This window comes from Pleurodeles waltl, chromosome 2_2 (genome assembly GCF_031143425.1).
Source record: "Pleurodeles waltl isolate 20211129_DDA chromosome 2_2, aPleWal1.hap1.20221129, whole genome shotgun sequence".
In the NCBI taxonomy this organism is placed as follows: Eukaryota; Metazoa; Chordata; class Amphibia; order Caudata; family Salamandridae; genus Pleurodeles; species Pleurodeles waltl.
The window spans coordinates 1022926717-1022948559 of record NC_090439.1 but is presented as its reverse complement, the minus strand read 5'-3'; the positions used below and the strand labels follow the sequence as shown (position 1 = coordinate 1022948559).

General features: G+C 45.2%; 1 protein-coding gene across 2 annotated transcripts in view; it reads right to left on the bottom strand.

Annotated features, from left to right (window-relative positions):
* Window positions 1-21843, bottom strand: part of EFR3A (EFR3 homolog A) — a 1082041-nt gene that overhangs the window by 743503 nt on the left and 316695 nt on the right. For both annotated transcript variants that reach the window (XM_069220764.1, XM_069220765.1), the window contains exon 4: window positions 3643-3770. In XM_069220764.1, coding sequence (XP_069076865.1) covers window positions 3643-3770 — 128 coding nt within the window. The remainder of the gene's footprint in view (window positions 1-3642; window positions 3771-21843) is intronic.

The following is a 21843-nucleotide window of genomic DNA, read 5'->3' as shown; positions in this document are numbered from 1 at the left end:
TGAAAGGTAGTAGGGGAGCTCATTAGATGTTTACCCCGGCAGAAGCACTTCCGTCAAGACATTGGTTTTGACCTCTAAGATGGGAAAGTGGAGGTCAAGAACTTTGGCTGCCCTGTGCATGGCCATTAAAAAAGATGCACTTTCCTCAGAGGCAGGGTCTGGGAGTGAGAGAAGTCCTGACTCAGGGGTAGTGTCAAGGCCACTGGCTTCTTGGAAGTCAGCATTTCAATTTTGTTCACTGTAAGGTTGACCTATCTCATCACCTAAGTAATAGTCATCTGAATCCATACCAAATTAGGAATGCATTGTATGTATTCTTCTTTGTGGTAGTAGTAAGTCAAGCGGGGTAGGTTGACCATAGATGAAAATCAAGCACGGCCTCAGTTGGGGTCGTAGAGGTGCTTTGAGTCGGAGAGCACAATGGCACCTCTCATTCTGGTGTCGATGGAGTCCACACTAGCACTGAGGCTCCAAGAACCAGCATGGAGTGTGGAGCTGGAGTCAGTGAAGATGCTAAGGGAGACCCAGTGGTGAATGTGGAGGGTACACTGGTGCAAAGGACGACCCTGCCAGCTCTATGAACTCAAGTTGTGCCCGGGCAAGTTGTGGGGTGGAGTGCGATATTGACCAACTTCGGGAGTGAGATTCAGATGCATTGCAATGCCCTTGTGCCTCCTCAGGAGTGAGTGAGTGAGTGGGTGAGTTTGGGTGTAAGGGGACTAGTCCAGCTTGAATTATTTTTGTTTTCTTCTTCAACTTGCCCAAAGAACTGGAGTGCAATTACGACTGCACTCTGGATTGACTTCTGGACCAGGAACGGGACTGACACTGGCCCTTCATCTTGAAAAATGTTTCCTTACAGTGCTTGGTGACTGAGTTTCCTCACACAGTGCTATGGATTTTGGGTTCATCAATGTGCAGCCAATTCAGGCCTTGTAGTAGTTGCCTGGCCACAGGCAAACCCTACATTTGTTTGTGACAGTCCTTACTAGGCTTAAAACCTGTCTTTGTGGGAGGTGACATTTCCCTTGCACAAAGGAAAAATTTTTTAGATAAACTGTCTCGAAGAGACAAGAGGTAGCCCTGGGTTCACATCTGTTAGCACAGAGAGAAAGGAACTGATGGTGCATAGGAGTGGCACCTATGTAGGCTCCACACGTCATAACCAGAGTGGAATGGCATCAAGTGAAGCCGCATGGTGCTGCCAACCGTTATGCCGTTATATGTAAGGGTACTGCTGAAAATGTTTCTAGATCAACTGCGATGCGTGAGAAATATTCTAAAGGTGAGGAATCTGCGACTACAAGTCTGTATCAGAAGGAAGGTGTACACACGCAGCATGAATATCTACGGCCACACATGCTACAAACATAGGCCCTCATTTTAACCTCGGCGGTCTTTTTGCAAGACCGCCGAGGTACCACCGTGCTGAAGACCGCCAGTGCAGATGGTTTTCTGCACAGCGTATTATGACTGCTGGCAGCCCTCCGTCCTTTTTCGGACGGAGAGCCGCCAGCAGCTATACTGGCGGTCGGCGGGGAAGTGGAGGCTGCTCCACCTCCACCGCCACTTCCCATGATTCGGTGTGGCGGTGTTCTGGTGGCGGCAGAGCAGCCTCCATGGATCCCGTTCCCTCCCGGAGGATCACCGGACCAGGTAAGGGGTGGGGGTGCTGTGTGTTGTGTGCGTGCATTGGGATGTGGGTGTGTGTGTGTAGAGGGTGTGTGTGAGTGCGTGTATGCATGAGGGGGGTGTGTTGTGTGTTTTGAAAATGTGTGCATGTCTGTGAGTATGTGTGCATGTATGTCTGTGTGTGTGTGTGTCTGTTGGTATGTGGGTGGGTATGTGTAGTTGTAGTGTATGTGTGCGTGTAGGGGGTGTGTGTCGATGTTGGGGGGGTGGGGAGTGGGGTCTTGCCACCTTTGGGGGGTGGTGGGGGTCAGGGGTGTGGGGGGAGGACTCGGGGGTGGGGGAGACCCCTATCAGTGCCAGGGAAGGCATTCCCTGGCACTGATAGTGCCTACCGCCATGGAGTTCGTGGCGGTACAGAATCCCACGAAATCCATGGTGGTATGCGGGGTCGTGATACCGCCGGCGGTGTAGTGACAGCCGCTGGTCTGGAGACCAAAGTCTCCATCCCAGCGGTCGTTACCACCCTGGCGGTCGGAGTGGAGAAGTGGCAGTTTAGCATGGAGGTCACCGCCATGCTTGTAATGCCATTTTTTTTTCCGCTGGCCTGTTGGCGGAATTACCGCCACTTCTCCACCGACCGCCAGGGTTGTAATGAGGGCCATAATGTAACTTTACAAACAATTCAGAAAATAGGAACTTAATTGTGCTTTCAGCTAAATTCAGTTACAAGAAAACATTAAATTAAATGTACAAGGTTTCCTACAATGTGGGTCGGTTCATGGATCACACACACATCCTTCATCATCTACTCACAGGACCACAATACTGCTGTGTCATGGAGAAATATATAGCTACAATTTTCTAAATTCTGTTATAACCAAATACCCCTGAGTTAATGGAAGTGGATAACAATTCTGGTACAATTAGCACAGCTAAACTGTTGTTACAGTAGCATACTTCAGTGATGTCATGTGTGAGGTCATGCACTTCTATTTACACAGCTGTCTAGATTTGTGTTTTTGTCATGGAATTTGTGAGTTTTTCTTTTCCAAACAAGGACTAAATTAATATGAGCAAAGATAACAACTTTAATACAGTTCCTCTCCTTGTTTTTGCCAATGATAAGCACCAAACTCCATCCCATGCAAAGCAAATGCACATGCCTTGCACAGTGACCCTTGAGTGCAGGGCCTCGCTGATGGCCAGGCACTGGGCAAGCCCCTATCCTACCCAGCTGCACATGGCCTTTAGCTGTCCACAGTGGGCTGTGTATGTCCAGCCTGCTTTTCAGGAAGTCCCTATGTTCTGCCCCAGTCATACTCAATCAAGCTGCAGACATCTGTTGATCACGACCAGTTGCCTCGGTGCACAGAACCTATCTCATGGTTAAAGAACCACACTAACAAAAGTATATTTGCGATTGTTATACAACCCAGAGCGTAATGCAATGTCCAACTGTCCAAAATCAATACACAATTACAGCATATGCCACTCTTTGAATGTCTCATTCAGTTTGAAAACAGGAAAACAGAGACATTAGGTGCACTTATAATTCCATAACCACCCAACAGTGAGGAAAAAGGAATAAAATGGGTTCATTGAGGAATACAGACTATAAGATGTGGCCTAGTTGCTAGGGAACTTGGTTCATATTCCAGCCTTTACCTGAATAATTCAGAAGCCTAAAATGTAAACATGTGAAATGCAACTGTAAATAGCTGAAATGCAATCTAAATGTGCAATCCCAAAAAATGTAAAGCTCAACTATATGTAGTCCCCCACAATCCCTCATAAGGCACAGTGTTCTGCTGCTCTCTAATCTAGGTTAGCTCTGAGTAAATACTAATACATACATACATAGGACAATGATCAATGTTATCTTATCGTTATATAATATCTCCTTTCCAAAACTGAAGCCCGCAAACACATTAGTGCCTAAAGGTATAGGCTGCATTCAATTTAACATGATGGACAAACAAGGTTAATTCTTTTAATTCACCCAGATCTTACCCATAACGATGTCTAACAACATCTCGGCTGAGTTTCTCTGCTAGATAAGCTCCAATTCGATCCAGCTTCTCTGGGGCAGACACTGCATAAAAGGTCAACTTCTCCATATCAGCTTTAACAAGGCCATCCTGGAAATACAATGGGCTGTTAGTTATTGAAATTAGCTATACTATTTGCCAATATGACAAATCCATGTTTGGAGCTAAATGATCAGAGTAACCTGCAGCAAGGTCAGATCCTGTACATTTCGAAAATACTAGAAAATAAAGGGAAAAGTGCTTACTTGTAATCGGACTTTTCCAGCATTGGTAATTTGAATAAATGTGCATGCTTTAAATGTTCCACGTTGTCAGAAAAATAATAGCCAGTGAAATAATAGCTGTACGCAATCCACAAAATTCAGGATCTATTCAGCTATGTCAATAACGTGAGTTGCCTATACCTTGACTCCTGTTACCGCCTTCGATATCTGTAGCAAAGATTCAGCGCCATTCCTATGTGTATTCTGCCCAGTGAAAAAGGCAGGGATGGGGGTGTTTTCAGTCATATTTCTCCCCATCTTCTCTTTTTGTTGGGGTAAATTCTGCTTGACGCCTCTTTAGGTGGTCCTCTCGCATGAAGGCTTCCTTCTTCAACCCGTTGCAAATGCAGCAGCTCAGCACACATTATACGTTTACCTGGCACCTGTACGTGTAATGAATTCATTACTTACCGGTAATTCTCATTGCTCTGAAAATCCGGCTTCTCATCCCAATACTTACTTCAATGAGGTGTTTCAATTCAACTCAGGCCCATGTGCCTTAGCCAGATCCAATCAAAAAGGTCCACTTAACCCCTACCCACCTCCTATCCTGTAAGTACCCCATATCAGTATCAGGGCAAGGAGCACAGAAAACGACCTGAACATCCCAAAGCAAAAGAACTGAGTAGAGGTCAGGTTGTAAACCGGGAAGGAAGTGGGGGCGGGACATAAGTATTGGGACGAGAAAACATTTTTTCAGAGTAATGAGAATTGCTGGTAAGTAATTAATTCATTACCTACTCAACCCTAACTCTTGTAGCAAAACTTACTTCAATGAGACTATAACAAAGCTAAAACAGAACAACCTGACTCCAAAAAGAAACAGCCACAAACTACTGGATAATGCAACACATGTTTAATGCAAACCAACAGGACAGGAAACAGGAGACCAGATTCATGGAACAGCAGCAGCCAACACCCGAGAGCCGAAGGCCACAGGATCACAGACATCCAACCTATAATGGGACACAAAAGTAGAGGGAGTGGCCCAAGTGGCTGCTCGACAAATGTCCAGAATGGAAACACCCAGAGTTTCCGCCAAGGAAGCCGCCATGCCTCTCGTAGAATGCCCCTGGATACCACCTGGCAGGGGGATCTGTTAAGAAGAATAAGCCAGGGAAATCAAAGCGCGAATCCAGCAACTCAAAGTAGGAGTAGAGGCTTTCAGTCCATGACACAAGACACCAACACTTAGAAAAAGCTTCTCACATTAGCGAAAATATCCAGTGTGAGAGAGATAAACAGACATACATAAAATGTGTAGGGATTCCTCCTCAGGAGTAGCAAGCTGTGGAAAAAAAAGAGGGCAGAGTGATAACCTGGGCGAGTCTTATTTGATCAGGTCGAGCTATTTTTAACACTTACTCCTCCCTTCTGGCGAGTTGACACTGAACAGGTGTTCTGTTTATTTGAAGAGTGGAGGGGCAATATAGGATGCCTTTAAATCTTGTTCTGATGTCACATTTGCTCTGTGTTCACAGACCGCGACCAAAAGTCAGTTTTTCTTACAATTAATTTTCCTTCTGACTGCAGAGTTACAGGACTTTGTGTGACGTGCCGCTTAGAATGTAAAATAAAAGGATTCAGCTTGTCAGGTTTTTCCTAAAACACAACATTTAAATGACTAAGTCAACTGTGCAAACATTTCAAAATATATTTCAGTAGTTGTGAAAGCTGTTTTTATATTTCTGTGTGATGAAAAAATATTTTAATAGAATGAAAACAAATCAGAATACTTTACATGTTTATGTGCAAAGAATATGTTTTCTGAAACCCAATTTTAACAGAAAGTTAATACACTATATAGTTTTATCAGTACAGCTGCAAGTCAGCGGAGAGGTTTTTGGACTTTTCTTGGAAAGTTACTGTGTATAGATGACAATGTGTTACCACATCATGGTTTAGTAATATATTTATTAAAATTGAGTGTTGAAACAAACTGAGAAACGCTCCTGCCCTGATGGCAATGCAATGTTGTCAGCAAACTAAAAGAAGTCCTAGGTTATGTGGGCTAGACCTCATGGGTATGTGGGCTAGATTCTTGTGATGCATGCAGCAAACTTTAGTCTACTTAATCAAACAAAAGAGGTTTTTTTGTACTGCAGAAATGCTCAGCTCACAAATTTGAAGGTGCAATCATATGTGAGAGTTAAGAAAAAGGCGACTCTGTAAACTATTTGTCTAGGATCACACAATTTAAAACCCATTTACGGGTCAAGTACATTACAGTTAGGTCGAGTAGATTATTTAAGTTACTTGACCTGCAGGTCTAGTAAAATCTTTATGACTTTTCAAAACCTGCAAATAGAGGTGTCTAATAGTTAAAGAGGCCAGTTCATCCATGTGACGAGCCGAGGTGATGGTGACCAGGAAGATCACCTTCAAAGAAAGATATTTCAAATCCACATCATCCAAAGGTTCAAAAGGAGCACATTGTAAGGCCCAGAAAATAAAGGCAGATCCCATGCAAGAACCACAGAACGAACCAGAGGTTTCAACAAAGAAAAACCCTCAAAAAAGGTGGGAACCCAAAGAAAGCATTTCAGGCATGTTGAACAGTGAACGAAGGGCCCCAATAGCATTCCACTGAACTTTTAAAGTAGCCACTGCTAGACCCTTCTGAAACCCATCTTGCAAAACTTTAAAAAACCCTGAAGTAAGACAAGAGACAGAATCCAAAGAGTGAGTAGCACACCACTGGACTAAAGAAGGTCAATAAAGAGCCCTTTCTAGTGGACCCCTTACAAGAGTGCTGAATGGAAGCCATCACAGGAGAGGCCCTGCAACTTCAAATCTGTCTGCTCAAGAGCAAAACCGTCAGACGCAACCGTTGACAAGTGGCAGGTGGAAGAACTGGCATCCGGAGGGGACACGGGTGGAAAAGCAGGACACACTCTTACGGTGTCGACATCAACTGCAACAGAGGAAACCACCCCATTGGAGACCAAAACGGGGCCACCAAAACGAGGGACACCGGCTCCCTCCGAAGCCTGGCCAAGAGTTTGGACAGCAGAGGGAATGGAGGGAAGGCATACATGAGAACAGGAGGCCAAGCAAGGCACAGAGCATTCACCACCCACACCCTGGTCCTGGGGACCGGGAGAAAAAGGTGGTGTTAATCCTTGGCGTAGTCTCCCCTAACTTTTTGCCTCTGATTCCCAGGTTGTTGATGTGTGCTGGACTCTGTTTTTGCTGTTTTTGGTACTCTGGGCACTTTACCACTGCCATCCAGTGCTAAAGTGCAAGTGCTCCTGTACAAAATGTGTATGTAATTGGCTTTCCATGATTGGCATATCTGATTTACTGGTATGTCCCTAGTACAGTGCACTAGGGGTGCCCAGGACCTGTAAATCAAATGCTACTAGTGGGCCTGCAGCACTGGCTGTGCCACCCACATTAGTAACCCTGTAAAGATGGCTGAGACCTGCCTCTTCAGTGTCTGTGTGTGCAGTTTTAAACTGCCAATTCGACTTGGCAAGTGTACCCACTTGCCAGACCTAAACCTTTCCTTTTCTTACATATAAGACACCTCTAAGGTAGGCCCTAGATAGCCCCATGGGCAGTGTGCAGTGTATGTTTAAGGTAGAACATAGCCTAATGTGTTTTTATGTCCTGACAGTGAAATACTGCCAATTTCGATTTTCAGTGTTACAAGGCCTAACTCTATCATAGATTAACACGGGGGCTACCTTTAAATAAGATTAAAGTGTAGAATCCCTTTGGGAGCAGATAGACATGTGGAGTTTGGAGTCTCTGAGCTCACAATTTAAAAATACATCTTTTAGTAAAGTTGGTTTTAAGATTGTGCGTTTGAAAATGCCACTTTTATAAAGTGGGCATTTTCATGCTTAAACCATTCTGTGACTCTGCTTGTTTGTGGATTCCCTGTCTGGGTCAGTTTGACAGTTGGGCTGTTTGCACCTCTCTCTAGACAGTGGCACAAAGGGAACTGGGGTGTAGCCTGCATAGCCTGATAAGCCATCTGTGCTAGGAGGGAGGGGATGAGTGGTCACTTACACCTGAAAGGGATGTGCCTGCCCTCACACAATGCAGTCTCCAACCCCCTGGGGTCTGTCTGGGGCCTGGCCTGGGCAAGGCAGGATTCCACAAACAAGAGAGACCTTCCTTTGAAGTAAGCCTACTTCAAAGGCCAAAATGGGTATAAGAAGGGCACCCAAAACCACAGACTTTAGATCACTTTTGGACATCAAGAGGAACCTCTGCCTGGAGAAGAGCTGAAGAGAAGTGCTGCCCTGCCTGAGACTGTGCTTTGTGGAGCTATTCTGCAGTTGCTGCTTTTAGCTGTGCCAGAGGACAAAGACTGGACTTTGTGTGCCTTCCTGCTTGTGAAGAAATCTCCAAGGGCTTGTCCTGAGCTTGCCTCCTGTTGTTGAAGTCTCAGGGCCATCAAAGACGTCTCCTGCCAGCACCTGGACCCTCCAGTGAGACACCTGCCCTGCCAAGTGTTGCCATATCCAGTTCCTGGGGCCTTGGAAGGTGAAGCTGGCAGATCAAGACTGAAGATATTGACGTACCTTCCGAGACGCTACTGAAAAACAACGCACTGCCAGCTTCCCGCCAGAAACCGATGCTCCACCGGCATCGCGGCTGGAAAATCGACGCACGTAGCTGGAAGAACAACACGCAACACCTGCTGACAGAGGCTGATAACGTCGCAACCCACATTGCGGGGTTTTGCGGATTTTCAAGGCAAACCTTGCTGGGCGCGGAAAAACAACACAACACCTGTCTGGATCAGAGTGCTGCCCGGATCGACGCATTGCTCCCCTGCGGGGAGAAAAAACAATGCACGCCGACCCGACCAGAGAAGGAGAAACGACGCACGGTCTCGCTTGCGGGTGAGAAATCGACACACTGCTTACCTTTTTTGACACACACTCGCCAATGTGTGTTATTTTGAAGCTACCCAGGTACTTTTCAATGCTAACAGTGTTTTACCTGTTTTCTCAAGGATTTAAGACTCTTTTTGCTTTTTAATTAATAACTTGACTTGTATATGTTGGATTTTTGTCGTTTTGGTCTTGTTTTGTTTAGATAAATATTTTCTATTTTTCTAAACCTGTGTTGTGTCATTTTGTACTGTTTTCTCTGAGTTACTGTGTGTGTTGGTACAAATACTTTACACCTAGCACTCTGAAGTTAAGCCTGCCTGCTCGTGCCAAGCTACCAAGGGGGGTGAGCTGGCGTTAACTGAGGGTGATTCTCCCTTACCCTGACCAGAGTGAGGGTCCTTGATTGGACAGGGAGTAACCTGACTGCCCACCAAAGACCCCATTTCTAACAGGTGGGAAGAAGAGAATTCTCATCTGAAGCGAATAGGTCCACCAGATGAGTGCCGAACCTGTGACACAGTTGAGTGAAAATACCAGGATCCAGACAGAATTCAAGGGAAGAAGGAAAACCTCTGCTGAGCCTGTCGACCAGAACATTGGGCTTCCCACGAATATATGTTCCTGACAGGGAGAGAATGTGAGACTCCTCCCAACACCCCACCTGAAAGGCCAGAGAGGCAAGGGAGCGGGATCCCGTGCCGGACTGGTTGTTGATGTAGGATTTGGCCACCGGCTTGTACGTCCACACAATCATCACGTGACCTCTGATTAAGGGGGGAAAAATGCACCAGGGCCAGATGAATTGCATTCAGCTCCTTCCAATTCAAAGAAAGCCTGCTCTCCTGAGACCAAATCCCCTGGACTAAGAGTCCAACTTGGCACCCCAACTGCGACTGCTGGCATCGTTAGTAATCACCCTAGGAGAGTGGAGAGCCAGAGGAAAACCCCTGCCCAACTTGCAGGGATTGAGCCACCACTGGAGCACGTGCCAAATGCTGGGGGACAGTGGAACCGGAGAGTCCAATGACTGAAGATGTGGGGGTCCAACGAGAGAGCAGATGCCGGACCAGAGAGGACACAGGAGCTAACAAGCTTAGGGGACAATAAAGACGCAGGATGCCTGAAAGAAAAGAACAACATGAATCAGGACTACCAACCCAAAACAGGAACAAAATTAAAAAACAAAGCAGATTTCAAAGACAACATACCATGTAACCTTGAACTTGCAGCCATTCACGAGCCGTTGAAGTACTCTTCTGACCCAGAGAAGCGTGCGCAACACCAGCACACGGTCCCAAGGAAGACTGACTCTGCCCACATCCATCTGGAAACGAGCCCCGATGAACTGAAGATCCTGTGAAGAGGTCAGATAAGATTTCTCCCAATTCACCAGGAGGCCAAAGCTCTCCAGAGTGTCACAAACCAGTACAATCTGGGATTGGAGCAGAGACAGGACAGTGGATGAGCCAATCGTCCAGATAGGGATAAATCATCACTCACTGTCCGTGAAGATGAGCCACCAGGGGGCCATGACCTTGGTGAATACCCTGGACGAGGTGGCCAGCCAGAAGGGAAGGACCCGGAACTGCCAATGGACTCCATTGACACAGAAGAGAAGAAACTGTTGATGGAAACAATCAATGGGAATGTGACGATATGCGTCACTTAAATCCAAGGAGGCTAGCCATTTTTCTGGACGAACCAGCTGAATAATGCGCTGCAAGTTGTTCATTTTGAACAGAGTCTTCCTGAGGAACTGATTCAGTAGTTGTATATTGAAAATGAGTCAAACCTTTCCCCCAGGTTTGGAAACCAAAAAGACTGATGACGAAAACCCTTTCCCTTGCTGCCCCTCCGGGACAGGTATCAAAGCATGTTTTTTTTTAAAAGATCTGCAATTTCTTGCGATAGAACAAAGAAGTGTCGGAAAGGGACTCCACAGTGCCCGAAGGTGGGAGTAGGCTTTCGAAGTTCAGAGAACAGCCTTCGGAGATGATACGTAAAACCCAAGCGTCTGAAATATGACTTTCCCAGGCAGTAAGGAAAGCAGCCAGATGACCTCCTACCGGAATGGCAGAATAGTCAGGAGCACTTCCCAGGCTGGGGGGGCAAAGGAGGAGGAGGCATGGAGAAAGGACGAGCAGAAAAAGAGGAAGACCGGTTAAACTTGGAGCAAAAATGCCCAGAGAAACAACAAGAACGTCTCTGTGAAGGAGCCTTCCTCGAAGGCTCAAACCTGGAACAACAGTGAAACAATTGGGCATGTTTCTGGTTTGTAAAGGTTCTATGGGGCATAGGTTCTAAATCATCACCAAAAAGGCGATTACCAGTAAAAGGCATGTGCGATAACCCAGACTTCTGGGCTGAATTCACCTCCAATCACGTAGATATACATCTGCCAGAAACTTAGCCTGAGTCTCCATCTGTGAAAAAAAAGGATGCACAGTCAATACCCTCCTGCAAGGCCAGAGTAAGAGAATGGAAGTCTTTGGCCAAAGATTGAGAGGCATACACTGCATAAATAGCAGCCCGAAGTGCCAGGTTCAGGCAGAAAAGGACTTCTTTAAGTAAGCCTCCACTCTACAATTCACAAAATCTGCAATGGGAACTTCCTCAGACAAAATGGACAGATGACCATCTAAATGAGAAAGAAGGGGATCAATCTTTAAAGAGAAGGGAAACTCAACATCACCCTTAGCCAGAGGATAAAGGCAGGTCAGAAACCGAGGGAGGTCTGCCTTCTCCGGGTCCTTCCATTGCCGCAAAAGAAGATCCAACACCTCCTTGTTAACTGCCAATGAAGTAGAAGGATTGGAATTAAACTGTTGGAAAAGACCAGAACTTGGTTCAGGAATATCATCCTCCTTAGGAATACCCAGGTTGTCACCCAAATAGCGGAACAGGGCCAAAAGATCTGCCTTATGAAGAAACTTGGAACAAGGCATTGCCTCCGCCACTGGAGGGTCATCATCCTCATCATTGTCTGGAGAAGGCCAGGAAGAGGAAGGAGAGGATACCATAAAGGAGGTGCGCAAAGAAGGAGAATAATGCATACCCCCAGAGACTTAGACCTCGAAAAGGCATCAGAGAGAGAGGCCTGAAGCAGCTGAAATTGATCCTCTGAAAGACCCAGGCTATGGGAGGAGCCAAGAAGGACCTCCTCAGACTGAGAAAGTTTTCATCCTTTTTGTGGCACAGTGGCGGCACTTAGTAGACTTCTTTCTGTGATCCATGACGAGAAAGACAGAACAAGAGAGCACACCTCCGAATTTAAGGACAAGAAGGACCCCGGGTAGACCAGACCAAAGCCTGTACAAAAACCCTGCAAAATAAAAAAAAATAAAAAAATGGAAAAAAGACCTGGGAGACCGGGAAAGCCTGTTTTCCAAACACCTGGAGACAAGGCCATGCCGACCTCCCATCATACGAGGGTGCGAAAGCAACTCGACCCTGCACGCCAAGAGAGACGCATGCAAACCCAGGAAGCGTTCCAAATCGAGAGATCAGCACCTTGCAGTCTTCAGAAATGACACAAGGGCCCCAAAAGCAGCACCAACCACTGGAAGCACTGAGACCGCTCCCAAGACGGCCCGTGGGGAAGCCGGTAGTGGGGAAGCCCCTGCCCAGAGCCTTCAGGGGAGTACAGGGCAGGCGTACATGAATCGACCATGCTCACCTGTGGTGCAAGGCACACCCCAAGCCATGGAAAGAAGTTGCCGCAGGACCAAGAGCATCCAGGTAAGCACAGCAAACCAAAAGCACTGCCCGGTCGCCCCAAAACCCCAGCAAAGCACTCAGCACCATGCAACACAGGGCAGAACAAGTAGGGGAATGAAAAAACAACCCTAAGAGGCTCGACCTCCCAGAGCTCACCTGACAGGAACAGCACAGGACCTGAGCAGAATATCATTTTCTGGGCTCCTTGCCCTTATATCGATCTGGGGTACTTGGAGGATAGGAGGAGTGGGTTAAGTGGAGCCTTTTTGATTGGATCGGACTAGGACACGAGGGCCTGGGTAGAGGTGAAACACCTCAATGAAATAAGTATTGCGACGACAGGGTTGAGAAGGTAATGGTTTTTGAAAAAGACACGGTTCCAAGTCTTTTCTTTCCAACGCTTTATTCCATTAAGCAGGATGCTACCAACCCTGGCAGTACAAGATGGGCAACTGCCTTGCCAGATCTTTTCCTCCCACCACATTCCACATGTTGCTAAGCAATCAATACATCACTAACATTCCACACACAGTATAACCCAACATATCTCCCTTCCTAAAAATTTACAAAATACATTAAAACTATAATGATGATAAGCACAAAAACACAATAAATAATTAAAAAAAATTACAATACACAAAGATACTTAATATGTTGAAATCCACTAATCATTAACCATTAAAACATATTGCCATACATAAACAATGTTGGTATATTTTAACTTATATAATCTTTCAAATACTCCGGCCTCTTCACAACTCTTACACCTCTCTTCTTCCACTCTGCACCCCTCTCTGCAAACTCACCCTCATTTACATTCACTTTCCACCTCCTTAATTCCAACTCATTACATTTCACCACACTATCCACATTCCATCTCCTTCCATCATCTAACACCACACTATACCCTCTCACTTTTGTTATACGTTTGGGCACAGACCATTTGGATGACCCTTTCCTAGTTCTGTCCCAAACTTTCGTTCGCACCCAATCACCAACAGCTAATTTCCGTTCCGCCACTCCAGCTGTACCCTTACCTTCATATTTCCCTTGCATTTCCGTCACACGACTCATTAAGCTTTCCTCATTCACCTTCCCCCTACCTGCCTTGCCCATCCACCCTGGCACAGCTTTGGTACAGGGTTTCCTTCCTTTCAATAACATGAACGGAGTCTCCATAGTAAGGGAATGTGGAGTGGTACGATAGTTCCACAACATGTCTTTGATTTCCTTCTTCCAATTCAATCTACTCTGCAATGCTAACTGAATGCACTCCCCCAACACCCTGTTAAATCTTTCCACCAGTCCATTCTCTCTAGGATGTGCGATGGCGGTTTTAACATGCTTTACTCCACAACTCTCCAGATAATTCTCAAATTCGATCGACGTAAACTGTGGACCATTGTCAGTTACTAACTCTTCAGGATAACCCTCCCGTTTCCATACCTCCTCACAAAACTCAACGACCGCACCTGATCTCACATCACGCACTAAACTGACCTCTGGCCATTTTGAGTGGTAATCCATCATAACAATAGCAAAGGTTTTGCCATTTTCATCTAAAACAAATGGACCACACACATCCATACCCACTTTCTTCCATGGCTCACACGGAAATGGAATGGGAATTACAGGAGTACTCTTGCCCATATGCGTTTTGTCACTGCACGCACAGCTCAAACAATTTCTAACAAACCTTTCAACATCACGGTCCATACCTGGCCACCAAAAATCCACTCTTGCCTTCCTCTTCATACCGGACATACCACCATGCCCTACATGCAAAACACCTAACACTTTCTCCCTTAATTTATGCGGTACAACCACTCTGTCACCTCTCTTCAATACCCCATCCTGTTCAGATAACTCCGACCATACACTCTTAAAATTAGCTAACACATCCACCACCTCCCTTCCTAACTCCCTCCAATGCCTATCCAAATTTCTCCTCAATATTTGCATCACTTCATCCTCCATCATTGCTGACTTCCACTCGTCTTTCCCCACAGCTTTCAATTCTACAGCATGTATATCTGCCACAACCCAATCCTCATCTTCGTCGTTCTCCGTTCCCTCAATTGGTAGTCTAGACAAACAATCAGCATTCACATTTGCCACCCCCGGAACATATTTAGTGACGAAGTCATATTCTTGTAACCTATATAACCATTTTGCTATACGTGGTGATGCACGGCTGGCACCCTTTGTCGTGAAAATGTCCACCAATGGTTTATGGTCCGTTCGTAGATCAAATCTTCTTCCCCACACATAATTCCTAAAATGCTGGACGCCCCACCAACAAGCGAGAGCCTCCTTCTCAATCGCAGAATAAGTGGCTTCCGCACCTCTCAACGTTCTTGAGGCAAATGCAATCACGTACTCCTTACCCTTTCTCACTTGCATCAACACAGCCCCCAAACCGTACATGCTGGCATCTGTGGATATGATCGTATGGTCGCCCGTCACAAATGGCTTCAACTCCACTGCATTGACAATACTCTTTTTTAACTCAACAAACGCTTGTTGACGACCATCCGACCACTCAAACTTCTGGTTCTTTTTCATCAGTGTGCGCAGGGGCTGAGCGATGTCCGCAAAATTCTTTACAAATTTAGCATAGTACTCAGCTAGACCTAAGAATGACCTCAACTGATCTTTATCCTTCGGATTCGGAGCTTTTTCTATCGCCTCCATCAGACCTACCCTTGGTTTAATTCCATCACCAGAAACTGTGTGGCCCAGATACTCCACACTTTGTTGCTCGAACTTACATTTCTTCATTTCAACACTCAAACCTGCCCTTTCCAAAATTGAACACACCTTCCCTAACACTTTATCATGTTCCGTTCCACTTTCCGCCCATACCAGCACATCGTCCTGAAAGAATCTTACATTCTCAACCTCGCCCAACAAGTTTTGCATTATCCTTTGAAAGACCGCTGAGGCAGATGCCAGGCCAAATGGCATTCGTAAAAATCTAAATGCTCCCTCGGGTGTGATAAATGAAGTGAGATGCTCCGAATCTGGGTGTAATAAAATCTGATGATACGCATTAGACAGATCCAGTGTAGAAAACACCTTTCCACCTTGAATGCTGGCCAACAACTAATTTATATTTGGTATAGGGTGTCTGTCTATCCATATATTATCATTTAAATCTCTCAGGTCAACACACATCCTAATCTTGCCATTAGGTTTCCGAGCCAGTACCACTGGACTCAACCATTCCGAAGACTCCACCGCTTCTATCACCCCCAATTGTAATAATCTCGCCAATTCAGTTTTCAATGCATCCCTAAGCATCAATGGTACTCCTCTCACTTTATGCACCTTAGGTATCGCACCTTTTCTTAAAACAATCCTGTGCTGAAATTTTTCCAGACAACCCAGCTTGTCTCCAAATAACAAAGGAAATTTCGCCTTCCACTTTTCTGCATTAGGATTTTCTTGTAACACAGTCAGAACTTGTTCCTCGGTGTTCGGGTTCAATACAATGTTTAATGCTCTTTGTTCATTCCACCCTAACAAACATCTGCCTCTTTCCACAACATACACACAACATGTTATTTCCCTCTGTTTCAAATTTAGACTCCCTTGAAAATACCCTACAACCGATACCTTGGTACCTCCATAACCTACCAATCCAACTTTGGGTTCAGATAATTCCAGCTTTCCTAACCTAAGCCAAGTATCTCTATTAATCAGCGTATATGGAGAACATGAATCCGCCCACATGCTAACTGCTACACCATTCAGATTTACACTACACTTCGGTGGTCTGTAACACCCATTCTCAAGTAACATCACGTTGTTCTCAACTGAGACCTCTTCAGTAACAACATTTAGCATCAATACTTGCACACCATCACCTTCTTCATCAGAATACGTCTTTTCTAACTTTTTTCCGTCAGCCTGCACACAATTCACACTTTTTTTCTTGATTACATTTTTCTTTTGGTTACAAACTTTGGAAAAATGACCCATTCTATTACAATTGAAACACTTAGCATTCGACGCTGGACAACTTCCAGAAAATGCCAGATGTTTCATGCTACCACATCTATAACATTTTTTTTTCCCTTCAAATATGCTTTCATTCTTAGTACTCTTGATCTTGTCCACTTCCTGAGGGGTCACATTATCGACATCGTGTTTTCCTAATTCCTTAATATAACGTGATGTATCTTCAATACGTCTCGCAACAACAATAGCCTCATCCAAAGAAGGATCTTTTAAACTCAAGAGTTTCTCCTGAATTTTTATATTTCTAGTACGATTTATCAATTGGTCTCTAATTATTTCCTCGTGTAGGTCCTTAAACTTGCATGTATTTGCTAATGTTCTCAACGCACTTACAAACTGATCCACAGACTCACATTGCGCTTGCGCTCTTGAAAAGAATCTGTGGCGTTCCACCACTATACTCACTTTTTTGCTAAAATGACTTTTTAATGCCCCCATGGCCCTTACATACACATCCTCACCATCAACCTCTTCGTCAGATCCCTCCCCATTTTCAATAACTTCACCACACGGTAGAGTTTTCAACACTTTCCTCCCTTCCACGCCCAAATTATGTTTTAACAAAGCTAATTTCCTTTTTGCTGTAAAAATAGCTCTATCCAAGGCTTCTAAATATGTTTCAAAAGCCTCTTGCCAATCTTCCCATGGCATAACAGGCTTCCCAGGAAGAGGTAAAAACGTAGGTGGAGGCGCTATAGCTTGCATGGTTTACACTGAGATTTCACCGTACAAGTGTCCAATTACTATGTTACCACAGACTAAATACAATGTATTATATTACTTAATCTGTAACTCACTCTGCACAATTTAAGTTAAAATCCACATTCTACATTGAATGGAAAAAAAATATTGTCCAACACCAACACAGTGGCGCTGACCCCCCAGTCAACAATAACGTTGAAGTATGACGATATTCCCACTTTCCAGATTTTTTTTTTTTTTTTTTTTTTTTTTTTACTGTTCAGGGCATCCTCCACTCTCAGCAAGCACCGCTTCACTTTCCAGTTGGTTGCTCACAACACGCAGATCTGACGCGCTTCCTCACATTTAATTTACGACGTCCACGTTGTTTTGCGACCGTCGGACTTCTTTTTACAGCTGGTTGCCCTTGCCGCTCACACAATAGTGACGCGCTCTCTCGTGTCTTCTCCGTCTAGTGTCCTCTCCGTCGTCCTGGAGACTGGGCTGTTCCAGTTCTGCCTCTGAAAACCGGTCCCTGCGCGCGGACAGCCAACGACGCTTTTCGTGACAAACTTGAAAGGTAACAAGCAGTTACCACGCGGCAAATATGAGAAGTTAAGCTTTAGGTCCTCGTTGCCGAAATACCTTGAGATCAGATCCTTGTTAGCACCGGGGCTTAGTTTGACCAGAGCCAGCTTAATTTACCCTCACTCGCAGTAGCACGAAGTCATTACACGCTTTTCACAGCGCAGGCGGCGTTGTCATCGGTTAACATGAATCCTTTCAAAACACAAGGTCTGCCGAGGATACGTCTATGACACTGCACTCCAATAAATTCATAAATCATATAAAATGCAGTAGAAGATTTCCACCAACGTCTAAAATAACGTCCAGTCACTGCCCACAAAGTCCAGAAGGCATCTCAAGGCTTCTCCTCCTACGCCAGGGTTGGCTCACTGATTATATCGCGATCCCATCCTCGTCGCCACTGAAAAAGACACGGTTCCAAGTCTTTTCTTTCCAACGCTTTATTCCATTAAGCAGGATGCTACCAACCCTGGCAGTACAAGATGGGCAACTGCCTTGCCAGATCTTTTCCTCCCACCACATTCCACATGTTGCTAAGCAATCAATACATCACTAACATTCCACACACAGTATAACCCAACAGTTTTAGTATTGTTTCCATATATTTTTAGCATCATAGGGTCATGACTCCTCATTCCTTATTTATTGCTTAACCCATTATTTTAAAGAACGCACACAGGAGCTTTATTTTTTTATTTTGGCTTTCTTTTTTATTTTATTTTAAAGGGAGCCATCCAGTGCAGAGAAAAAAACAGGTCTCTGAACCCCACACTACACTGCTCACAACCACCAGCAACAGGCATTCTATATTGTCCCTTTGCTAATGATGTCCGCTTGGGTTTGACACTTATTGGGACATCAGTCATTGCATGGCCCCTTTAACTTTTTATTCATCGCCAGTGGTGTATGCATCTATGTACTTTACTATGAAGGTTACACATTAGGATATGGAGAGGATTATGTATCAATTTGCCAACATATTACATTTTGAACCAAATACATATAACCCTAAACTAAAGAAACATAACTATTCGAAAGATAATCAATGAGCCTGCATTTTAAACCCTTGTGTGCATCGGACAGCTGGGAGGCATCCGATGCCGCAGTAGGTGTGTGCGTCAGATAGCTCCCAGCTGTCCTAGCACCCACCCATGAGGGAAGCGCTGGCACTCCCTCCGTGGACTGCCTTTTGCACCCCCTCCATCAGGGATGGCAGCGGAAGCGCTTGCGCTGCCACCCTGAGGCATCTAATGACATCAACGCACCTCGTGTGCCGACACAATTAGAAGTTGCTGGGGATGCGCTGAAGGCCATTTGCATCCAGCACGTCGAAGGAGAAAAGTGAGTTTCTCCTCAGGGAGAGGGGTTTGCTTAGAACAAAGAGGCATCAGGGGAAAGGAAATGCTTTTCCTTTCCTTCACTGTCTTTGGAGCATTCCTGCTGCATGATCACACATCGGTCCACAATCGTGCAGCAGGTATGCCTACCACACACAAGGGATTTTGTTTTTTGGAGTGTTTTGTGCAATGTTGGGGAGCGGCCCATTAGGGAAGGGTCGCTCCCCTTTGAGGAACAAGTATATTGGTAATTTCTGTCCCCCGTGGAAGCAGTTCAGCATATTTTCTTTATGCCCATCTGCCCCAAGGGGGGTGGAAATCACTAGGACACCAGAAATGTTTTTATGGTGATGCTGGGTAGCAGCCCTCTGGGCAAGGGTCACTCCCCTTTTGGGAGCAAGTATTTTGGCCGTTTCTGGCCCCCCTGGTGGCAGATCAGCCTTTTTGTTTTGTTTAGGTCCATCTGCCCCGAAAGAGGGCAGAAAGCACTAAGACACCAGAATGTTTTTATGGCGATATTGGGGAGCAGCCCTTTGGGCAAGGGTCGCTCAGCTTCGGGATCAAGTATTTTGGCTGTTTCTGCCACCCTTGGGGGCAGATCAGCCTTTTTTTAGACCGATCTGCCCACAAGGTGGGCAAAAACCACTAGGCCACCAGGGATTTTTTTGGGCGATGTTGGGAATTGACCCATTGGGCAAAGATTACTCACCTTTAAGGGGCAATTATTTGGGCTGTTTCTGCCTCCCTTTGGGGCATTTAGGCATTTATTTTGCTTCATCTGCCCCCAAGGGGGGCAGAAATCACTAGGCCACCATTGTTGTTTTTTGGCGATGTTGGGGAGCAGCCCCTTGGGCAAGGGTTACTTCCCTTTGTGGAGCAAGTATTTGGCTGTTTCTGCCACCTTTCGGGGCAGATCGGCCTTTTATTTGGCCTTGTCTGCCCCCAAGGGGGGCAGAAACCACTAGGCCACCAGGGATATTTTTTTGGCAATGATGGGGAGCAGCCTCTCGGGCAAGGGTTGCTCCCATTTAGGGAGCAAGTATTTTGGCTGTTTTTGCCCCCCTTGGAGGTACATCAGAATTTTTTTTTAGACCAATCTGCCCCCAAGGGGAGCAGAAAACTACTAGACACCAGGGAAAGTTTCTGAATGTTTGGAGGCGGGATGTTTGTGGACTGGCACATCATTTGCAATCATAATGTTTTATTTCTCCTTTGTATTCTAGTTCAAAGCTTTTGGTTCCTTTGCTGCGATTATTACACGCAGTTTCGGCAGTGGTAGACCTGCAGTTTGTGTAGTTGCATATGTTTGGTAAGAAAAACTTTTTTTGTACTGTTTACTCCAAATGAGTATCATTGCCATGCATAAATAAGTTTTCCATAAGTGGTGTAATAATGGCAGCATGCTTAGCTTATGTTTTGTTGTGTGTGAAATTCTCCTTGGATTTGCGCACAATGTGTATTGTGTTGTCTTATGTGTAATTTTGTTTTGCTTTTCCGTTTTAGTGGGATACTGTTGGGGCTTGCTATGGCTGTGCAGAGTAGGTGCTGGTGAGTCTAGCTGTCTCTGGCAAGTGAGGGGTATTGGTTTTGATTATATAGGTCTTTGTGATAAAGCCACTCTTGGTTTATTACTTATTTTACACAGTGTTGGTTGTTGTTGACTTATTTATCAAGTTACTGTTATTAGTAAGGATTATGGCTAGCCACAGGATTAACACTCAGCAGGTTGTTTGTATGCTTTTCGAATCTTCCTCTGACTATGATTATGAGACTAACTGCATCTGAGACAGAAGGGGAAGTGCAAGATTCTGACAGTGCTAAAGGAATCATCTGATGATGAAGCCACTCAGTGCGGAGGAAATGCCTGTTTTAGAGGAGGACACTGATGTGCCAATAGTGCAGCAAGAGGCATCTACATTGCAGCATGGGGCTGAAAGGCTTCCCATTAGAAGAACCCCTAAACATTGTGCAGTTAGCATTGGCTGTCTTATCTGTTGTCGTAGAGTGTACAGTGAATACTGAAAACGTTTTGCCTATAAATTTCTTTCAGTTGTTTATGGATGATGTATTTTTGCCCGAGATTGTTGAGCAGACTAATTTGCATGCTGAACGGTATTTGAGGGACAACCGTGCCAGAATTAGGCACTGCTCTAGAGCTACCTGGTGGACTCCCACAAATCTGGATGAGTTGAAGAAGTTCTTAGGTTTAACTATTTTGACAGGCTTGATAAGGAAGCCGTCCCCGTCATCATACTGGTCTACCAGTCCCTTGATCGAAACAGCCATATTTCCTGCAATCATGAGTCGTGATCGGTATTTGCTTCTGCTTCGGATGCTGCATTTTGTTGATAATGCTTTAGCGTTACCACAAGATCACCATGATTGTGACCATCTTTTAAAGATTTGGCCTGTCCTTGATCACTCTGTCGATCGATTTTCAGAGATTTTTGTTCCAGGAAAAGAAATGGCTGTGGATGAGTTTTTAGTCCTGTTCAAGGGTCTTTTTAGTTTTTAGAAAGTACATTCCTAGCAAGAGGGCATGTTATGGAATTAAGATGTATATGCTATCTGAGAGTAGTACAGAATATGTCTATAATTTCCGGGTGTACACTGGCAGGGATTCCACTATTGCCCCCCCTGGCTGTCCGGCCACTTTTGGAATTAGTGAAAAAATTGCACAGGAACTAGTAAATAATTTTTA